General features: G+C 41.2%; 1 protein-coding gene and 1 long non-coding RNA gene across 3 annotated transcripts in view; one reads left to right on the top strand and one right to left on the bottom strand.

Moving 5' to 3' along the window:
• Window positions 1–8,690, top strand: part of pemt (phosphatidylethanolamine N-methyltransferase) — a 35,171-nt gene that overhangs the window by 1,719 nt on the left and 24,762 nt on the right. The window contains exon 2 of one of the 2 annotated variants that reach the window (XM_034860991.1): window positions 390–497. In XM_034860991.1, coding sequence (XP_034716882.1) covers window positions 390–497 — 108 coding nt within the window. Of the gene's footprint in view, window positions 1–376; window positions 498–8,690 lie in introns of both variants that reach the window. The other variant, XM_034860992.1, reaches the window with a different exon arrangement.
• Window positions 1–8,690, bottom strand: part of LOC117937204 — a 23,160-nt gene that overhangs the window by 385 nt on the left and 14,085 nt on the right. The window lies entirely within an intron of this gene.

The following is an 8,690-nucleotide window of genomic DNA, read 5'->3' as shown; positions in this document are numbered from 1 at the left end:
TTCAGATACAGTATTAGGGGACCACTAAGTTCTATATAAAAGAGACTTCAGATACAGTATTAGGGACCACTAAGGTCTGTATAAAAGCATCCAAAGAGCACCATGTAATGGGAGCTTTTATTTAGAAAAATAGATTCAAATAATTTAAATCAAATGCTGATATAAACGTACATTATCTTACACTAACCTTTCCACTTTTTCCAAAAAATTCAGTTCAAATGTGGATGGAAATCTGGCAAAAACCTTTGGAGACCTCTGACAATAGACTCCCCCTAACCCCAACCCAATACAAGACTGTATGTAAGGCCACACTTTTATAACCCTCCATCCTTCAATGAAATAATGTTTTTTTATTTATTTCAGATTATTTTTCACACATTTTCTTTCAGATGGACGTGACGCCGATGGAAGGACTCCTAAAACTCATCCACTTCGGGGACGCCAGCTTTTGCATCGCTGTGATCGCCATCATCTTCAACCCTTTGTTCTGGAATGTGGTAAGAGATACTCCTAGATACTCCAGCTACTGACTAGTTATGTATTACTCTTTATAATATTAATAATAATACATTTTATTTATAATGCCCTTTACATGTCAAAAAGAAATCTCAAAGTGCTACAATTAATAGGGAGTTAAAAACAGTTTCCAGAGTAAAACTTAGTAAACTTTATCCAATGTAGCTAAAGGTTTGTCCGGTTAAGTTCACTGAGGTCTGGAGCAAAAAAGATTGTTAAAACCGAGCCGTCGGAATCATAACCGTCTTCATGACTGAGAATTTGTATTTTTCAAAAATGATATTCCTAAATTGATTTTTGGTGTGATACCAGCAGCTCATGGTGTCGTCACCATTTCATGCCCGACTTTGCTGAGACAGCAGTCTGTTTTATTGGCACGAACAACAGGAACACTGCTGCTGTTTGAGGCTGTGAGTAATCAGCAGGCACTTAGCCTAACAAGCTAATTAGATTCAATTAGATTCGATTTAACTTTATTGTAATTGTGCAGAGTGCAAGTACAAAGACGACAAAATGCGGTCTGCATCCAAGCAGAAGTGCAAGAAGAGCAGAAAAGTACAATGTGATACAAGTATAGACCGAACAGGAAATCTAGTGCAGTGTACACAGTATTGTACAGTTGGTTTACAGAATGTAGTTTCATGTAAATTAAACATAAACATGTACAGTGTATTAGCAGTTACATTATAAGAGAAGAATAAAAATGGGTAAATGATATGAACAATGCATGAACAACACAACAGATATGGGCAATGTAGCAGCAGTGACATTATAATAGTAGTGAGAATAATATAGATATAAGCAGTGTATTATCAAGAAATGTTAATTGAATGAAGTTACTCAAGCAATCGTTTCAGATCTAGAGCATGTATTAAAAAAAAAATACATTTTATACCTCCAGCCGATGCTCCAATACATATAATAACAGTTTGGAAGAAACCAGCTGGGAACTAGAGTTTTAGAAGCTATAGCTTTGAAATTTGCCGTTCACCGTCATTGGCTGGTTAGCCGTCTTTGTCAAATCAAAGAATCCTGTCCCTACCGTGTCTGGGCCGGATATAACCGCCCCTGTTGTCCAGCACAGATACTTATATTTCACAGATTTATCAGATATCTTATCTTTATCTTTCAGGGTCTCGATCAGGCAATCAAGAGTGATTATGGCTAATCTCTAAAAGACTAAACGTCGCCGAAAATTGCATTTTAATATGAGGCGATAAAAAAATGTGTGAGTGAGTGTTTGGGATGTGTTGATTGCAATGCACTGTAAGAGAGTCAGTTTAAACTTAACAAAGACAACCAAAATATATTTGGACTTCTTATGAAGTCAGATTTTCTAGTTCTTAAAGTTTGGATTTGTGTAATCACACATATTGAACAGGTGATTGCCAAAGGGTGCAACCAGAGGCTATGAAATGGTTGCCATTCGACTCAATCAGGCTGCCAAGGGCAACCGGGCAACTGGCTACAGTCGAGCCCTGGATCGTAGTGATGGGAGTTGCCCTACTGGATCTGCTGCCTGGACCAGCTGTAGACGGTCCAGGCAGGTGAAAAGGCAATCACGATGGGAGCCTGGTGTCCACATCCGATAACTTTGCTAAGCTGTAGGATCATTTTGCTAAAATTGGCGGGATTTCCTTGCTGCTTTTGGAAATGATGTTTCATTATACCATTAAGTCATCACACCTGCACCGCCAGGCAGCACACATTCTCCTCATGCAATAGCTCTCTCCTGACAAAGAAAAGCCATGACAGTGCTCTTGGCCTTGCCCATGATCCCAAATCTCGCTTTTTGGGCTTTTTGCTAGAAGCAGAGCATATGAGCAAAGCAGAGCGGTAAGAGTCTTCTGCTCCTTGTTCACGGAGCTGTACATTTTCTCAACCCCCCCCCCCCCCCCCCCCCCCCCCCCCCCCCCCCACAAGCTGCTGCGGGCTGCTCCGCTCAACATTGCTCTGCGCTTAGTCTCGCATTGCCAGACCCTCCCCCACAGCGTTGCGGAGGAGGGTCTGGCTAGTCCACACAGCATTCCAGGATGGGAGGAAAACCTGCTCTGGTTTATCGTCATTTCCCACCGCTCGCTCCAAAACGTGCGTTGTGTATGTTTGATAAAACGCACCCAACCTCCTTTCATTCCGGGATCTTTGCCAGGAAAATGTCGGCCTGATGGCAGCCAATGCTCGCATGAAGGGAGGGCGGGCGCCGGTCATCTGCATGTGCTTGGTGGGAGTCGAACATGGCGGGAGATAGGCACTCAATCCTTCAGTCCAGTTTATCTCCTGACTGAATGAAAAAGTGGCTGTAATGGGGGGTGTTCCGGCAAAGAGAATTAGGACTGATGGATCTTATTTCGAGAAGCAGGTGATAAAAGCTCTTTTTGTCTCATTTGTTTGAGCTACAGTGCAATAATCCTGCAAGGTGGAAGTAGTAAGGATTGTCACCTTTTTAGAGAGCGAAGAAAAAAACAAAGAAACAGACACATGTCATATCTATTTTCAATTTTTTAGCATTTGATTAGGGCACTAACTTGTACATTTGTCCAAGGAATATGTTATTTTATGAGGATGACATTTCGATGAATTCTCGTGATTCTCACCATTTTTCTTGCCCGTAAGGTCACACTGTCGCCTTGTTTCGTGGCACACTGTGTGCTGCATGTGCTGTGCCGGTGCCGTGCTCCTGATTGTGCTGAAGGTTTGGCGTGTCACCGCTTAAAAAGGCTGAAACGTTTCATCTTGAACTATAGGGGAGAGCCGACCTCCGCCGAGGCCAGGCCCTTTTTTCCAACTGTTGACACAATCCGCCCCGTGAAACATCAGAGAAATTCAGCCATTGATGTTTGAGCCATCAGTCAGACTCAGATGAGGAGTCTGATGGGCCCTGCTATCGGCAACTAGCGGACTCGCCATCTCCCCGTATGGATATCTTTGAAATATCTACAGATAGCACCACGACAAATACCATGCCTTTACCTCTCTACTCGCCAGTAGACTATTTAACCCTATGTTAATGCACTACCCACACTTAAAATCATGTTTTGTGATAGATCATATCATATTGCACCTTTACTGCTGTAGCAGAGCACTGTGCTTAACTGTCTGCTTTTTGTCTATGTTTTGGGGATTGGGAACTGTAAACACAACACCAGATTATTTTTCATTTGCTGCATTTTCTCACATACTGCGTGTGCCTTCATCACCATGCTGGATAAAGTGAAAGTCCCTTTCCTTACCTTCTTGCCCGCAACCTCAGCACTCAAGTTTTTGTAGTCCAGTGTTCGCGAAATCGGTCGCCGCCTTTGTCTCCTTCTTCCTCACTTGCGCTCTCGCAAAGATTTGATAAGAAACCAGCATTTCATTTTAGATCATATTAAGTGGCATACAAAAATAAAATGTCCATTTACACTTTCTGCCTTCCAAAGGGACTTCCCACCCCTGGCACTTGGGCTGGAGTGGGACAGTCCAATGTAGCACTCCTCCTCCAGCCTGAACACATTACCCAGGGTGTAATTAAGTAGTATTTCATGGTGTATTTGTAACAGTTGTCCTCAGCCATCTTCCCTGTGCTCATTTGTCTTTCACACTTCACTTCTGCACCGTTTTCCTCTCTTTCAGTGTGTCCTTCTGCTGTCACTACCAATGGTATTGTCATAGCGGGCTTAGGGAATCACATTGTTGCATTTTTCCTGTATGACCAAGTCTTCCTGCCCCCTCGTACCTCATATACACACATGATCTCCATGAATTTCTTTTCTATGTATCCAGCATCTTTTATCCAAAATTAGCATGTAAATATGCATGTTTAAATACGTAGGTCAACCAGCTACAAACAGCAGATTTTGACTCTTTTCCCATACCCAGTTGACACGTATGCCTCTAAGATTTTTTTTTGTTGCTGTGTCATATTTCAGTGTCACGAACGTGCTGGAAAACAGGGTTAGTAAACAGCAGCATGGAGTCTTTTTGATTACTATTACTCATTGAGCAATTTGGAATGATGTCCGGGCACTGCATGTGTGGACAAAGACTTATTTTTTCGCCAAGATAACACAAGTCAAAGGGTTATTAGTGTCTTTCCCTCTCTCTGAGCTTCGTGATTAGGCTGTTCCTCTGCCTTACCTCTGAAAGACTTATTTTTGTAGACTTTATAGGATTTATTAAAACAAAGTGAGTCTTTCTGCCTCAGCTGTTGTAGAAGATATGCACAGATGCAGACCAAAGGTGTGAGTCAATGGTGAGGTATTTACTTATGACCGCTGTAGTCTTGTATACATGTGCAATCTATTTTCTGTCTGGTTTCTGATTTCAGAGTAAACTAACAGTCACTGTGCGGTAAGGTAGATAATATAGCTAGATCATAATAATAAAGATAGTAAAGCTCAGCGGGTATCTCCCCATTGTCGGTTAGGATGATGTCTCAGTCGTGTCTCATTTTCTCCTCTCTTTAGACAGCTCCAGGTAGGCCCCTGTCCCAGACTCTCCATCTATCTTTAACTGTTCCAAAGCCAAATCTAACGAGATTAGATCGGCTCTGGGGCTGCATGAGATAGATGTCACAGTGACACTGAGGTACTGGGAGGAGAGTGGTCAGTCTGTTCTTTTCGTGTTTCATACACCTCCTTAGGCTGACATCCCAGCTGGATTTGCATGGACATGACGGTTAGCCTTTAGATAAAAGGACATGGGAACTAACTGTGTTACTAGAAGATTGGCATACACGCCTTATTCTGCTGACCTTCAAAATAAGGCTCCGGTGCAACATTAATGGCGTCAATAAATTGTTGGAAAAAATGTGTCAACGGAAAGGTTTTAAAGTGCTCATGTTATTCTTTTTTGGCTTTTCTCTCTCCTTCATAGTGTTATGTATCTCTTTTGTGCATGGTATAAGTTTACCAAGTGAAAAAGCCCAAAGTTCCCCCCCGCGAAGGGACTTACCATCTCCTACAGAAAACACTGCTCACAAACGGCTGCAAACAGCTCTGTTGTAGTTTAATTCAATTCATTCTATTTTTTTATAGTATCAATTCATAACAAGAGTTATCTCAAGACACTTTACAGATAGAGCAGGTCTAGACCACACTCCAGAATTTACAAGGACCCAACAGTTCTAGTAGTTTCCTCCAGAGCAAGCAACAGTGCGACAGTGGCAAGGAAAAACTTCCTTTTAGGCAGAAACCTGGGACAGACCCAGACCCAGACCTAGGCTCTTGGTGGGCTGTGTCTGACGGGCCGGTTGGGGTTAGAATGAAGAGTGGAAATAACAAAAATAGAAAGTAGTAGTCCAGCCTTTACTCCTGTGACCAACATGCATCACTTTGTAACACACGTTATAATGCTCGCCTAGCTGCTGGCGTGGCCCACCCTCATAACAGAGCTAATAGAGCTCAACAGTCCCGCCCACAGCGGGTTCCGGAATCAATACAATGCCATTTCTCCATTGACAATTGTAGTATAAGCCATAAAATTGTAACCGTTGATGGCAGGGTTGTGCGTATTTGAGCTGTTCCTAGGACTGTGCCATTCACTTCCAACGACTACTTCTGTCATTTTTATGGTGAACATGATAGATAAAGAACCCTGAACCTCAAAGAATCGACAATAGCCACTTACAGTATTGGATAAATGGTAAAAAAAGTTTGTATATTTGAATAAATGGTTGAAAAATGTATTGTAAAAATATCCACCTGTACAGTGTAAAGTAACATCCAGTTCAAAACCAATTCAAATACAGATCCCCAATTACAACGAAGACTAGAACCAAACGTTGACAATTACAAATACATAAAATCAAGAGCAACACCGCATGAAATCACAGGTGAGTCAGCAGATTAGGCGCTGCATGCAGTAGTCCTAATTTGACTCCTGATGAGATGGAACACCTTTTCCTTTCTCTTTGCTTCAGCCCGTCTAAACACAGCCAGCTCATTCAGCTGTTATTGCTCTGCCCGAGGCCGAATTACGACTCCCCGAGCCCCAGATAAGACCCCCGAGAGCTGGAGCAAAACATAGGAGCCCCACATCGCTGACGCTTTGCATGCAGCGCCTAATCTGATGACTCACTCGTGATTTCATGCGGTGTTGCTATTGATTTATGTAATTGCAAACGTTTGGTTCTGGTCTTCGCTGTAATTGGGGCTCAAAAGGACTGTATTTGAATTGGTTATGAACTGGATGTTACTTCATATTATACGGGTGGATATTATTGCAATAATTTATTTTTATAAAATTGAACAGCTATTATTATTATTATTATTATTACTATTAAACCATTTATCCAATCATTTCAACTTTTTTACCAATTGGCTATAGTCGATATTAGATATTTATTGAGCCCAAAAAAATGGGAAATGATGGTGTTACAGCAGCAAAATCAGTCACACAGCACAGAATATAAATATAAATGAAATGCTAGGATACAATATACATACATACAATATACATGATATTTCGAGGTTCAGGGCTCTTTATCTATCAGAAGTAGTCGTTAGCAGTGAAGAGCACAGACCTAGTAACAGCTAAGATACGCACAACCCTCAGGATCTAGAAAATAGAGAGGAGATGAGGAGTGGTAGATTAAATAAAAGCAAAACTCCTAACACAAAGGAAGTAGAAGAAGTGATAAAGGGGGAAAGTGCAACGTGATGTAAGTCTGACCCTGCAGCGTATCTCCGATTATTTACAGAGTAAATGGTGGAAAAAGAGATGTGCAGAGGACGCACATCAAGCAGCTTAATAAAGTGTAACAACTGAGGTGGGAAATAAACCGAGGGGACAATGGAGCAGTGAAAAGGACAAATGAAATCAAGCCTAAACTCAAGAAATGGAGATTTTATTTAAAGAGTAAAGGGGGGAAATAAAAGAGAAAGCCGTAAGAGTGAAAGGACGTGTGATGAATCATCCTCATACATACTCATACTGTACCATGTGTCATTACCTGACACAGGGACGCTGATGTCAATGAACTTTGTTTCTTTACTTTCTGTTGAAGAACTCTACTCTGGGGAACTATTTTTGGATTTCTTGTGTCAAAGTTCAGACAGTAATAAAGTAAATATCCATTGAGGTTATCATATCTTGGGACTTACAATCCTAACCATATTCACATCACATGTAGAATGAAGATAAAGTATCTGCAGGCTTTTTTTTGTAATTAAAACCCATCAGTTTAGCCACGGCAGTTTCTTGCACAATGAAATTCAACAATCAACTTTTTATTTTCATGGTCTGACGCATGAGTGTTGCGCACATGGGAGCATAAAGTCTTTGTCTTAGAACAAAATTAACAGAGCTATGTTAAGCATAATTATTAACAAGAGCTGAGGACTATGCATTATGCTGTCAGAGTTCAGATGCTGGTGTGTGTGTGTGGGGGAGGGCGGGGGGGTGTTTGGCCTACAAGTGACAAAACAAGTTGTGAATTGAATATTTGAATGAGTTATTTGTGGGTCTCGGTTCAGGATTCAGAAGTGAGTGCTGTTACTTTGAGGTCTTTAGACTTATGAACAGTCAGACCATTGAGTCGGGCTGAGTTCTCCAATTAAAATTGATCAAATGAAAAAAAAAATATGTATACACATTGCTTGTTTTTTCATATGTGTGTGTATGTGTATATTTATTCAGTCTCAGTACACTTAGTTTACTTTGCAAGTCATTTTGTAAATGTGTTTTGTCATCATTTTGAAGTTGTGATACTGGTCTTAAATTGTATTCATAATTGTCTTAAAAAGGTCTAAAAAGGTCTTGAATCTGGACTTGGTAAAACCTGCTGAAGGCGGGACCCTGCAGGCTGTCATCCAGCTATGACTATTCATTTGCTCTCGTCATAGTGTGTTCTCGTCAGAAACCCCTCAAAAACAGTACAATCCTGACAGCGGACGATGACTTAATGCAGCTTGACCTCATGTGACTGGAGATAACACCAAGAGAAAAGCAGCTGATCTTAGTTAGTATTCAGTTCTAACTTTTACTATGTATTTGGAGCAGACAGGTAAGAGACGTTCAGATAGATATGCATGAAGAACCAGAGATTCAGTTCATTTCAGGTTGTTATTCATTGGACTCAATTACACTGATTGCAAGGGGGATCTGACCTCAAATGTACCCATGTGTGTGTGTGTGTGTGTGTGTGTGTGTGTGTGTGTGTGTGTGTGTGTGTGTGTGTGTGTGTGTGTGTGTGT

This window comes from Etheostoma cragini, chromosome 21 (genome assembly GCF_013103735.1).
Source record: "Etheostoma cragini isolate CJK2018 chromosome 21, CSU_Ecrag_1.0, whole genome shotgun sequence".
NCBI lineage: Eukaryota > Metazoa > Chordata > Actinopteri > Perciformes > Percidae > Etheostoma > Etheostoma cragini.
This window is presented reverse-complemented; position numbering and strand designations above follow the sequence as displayed.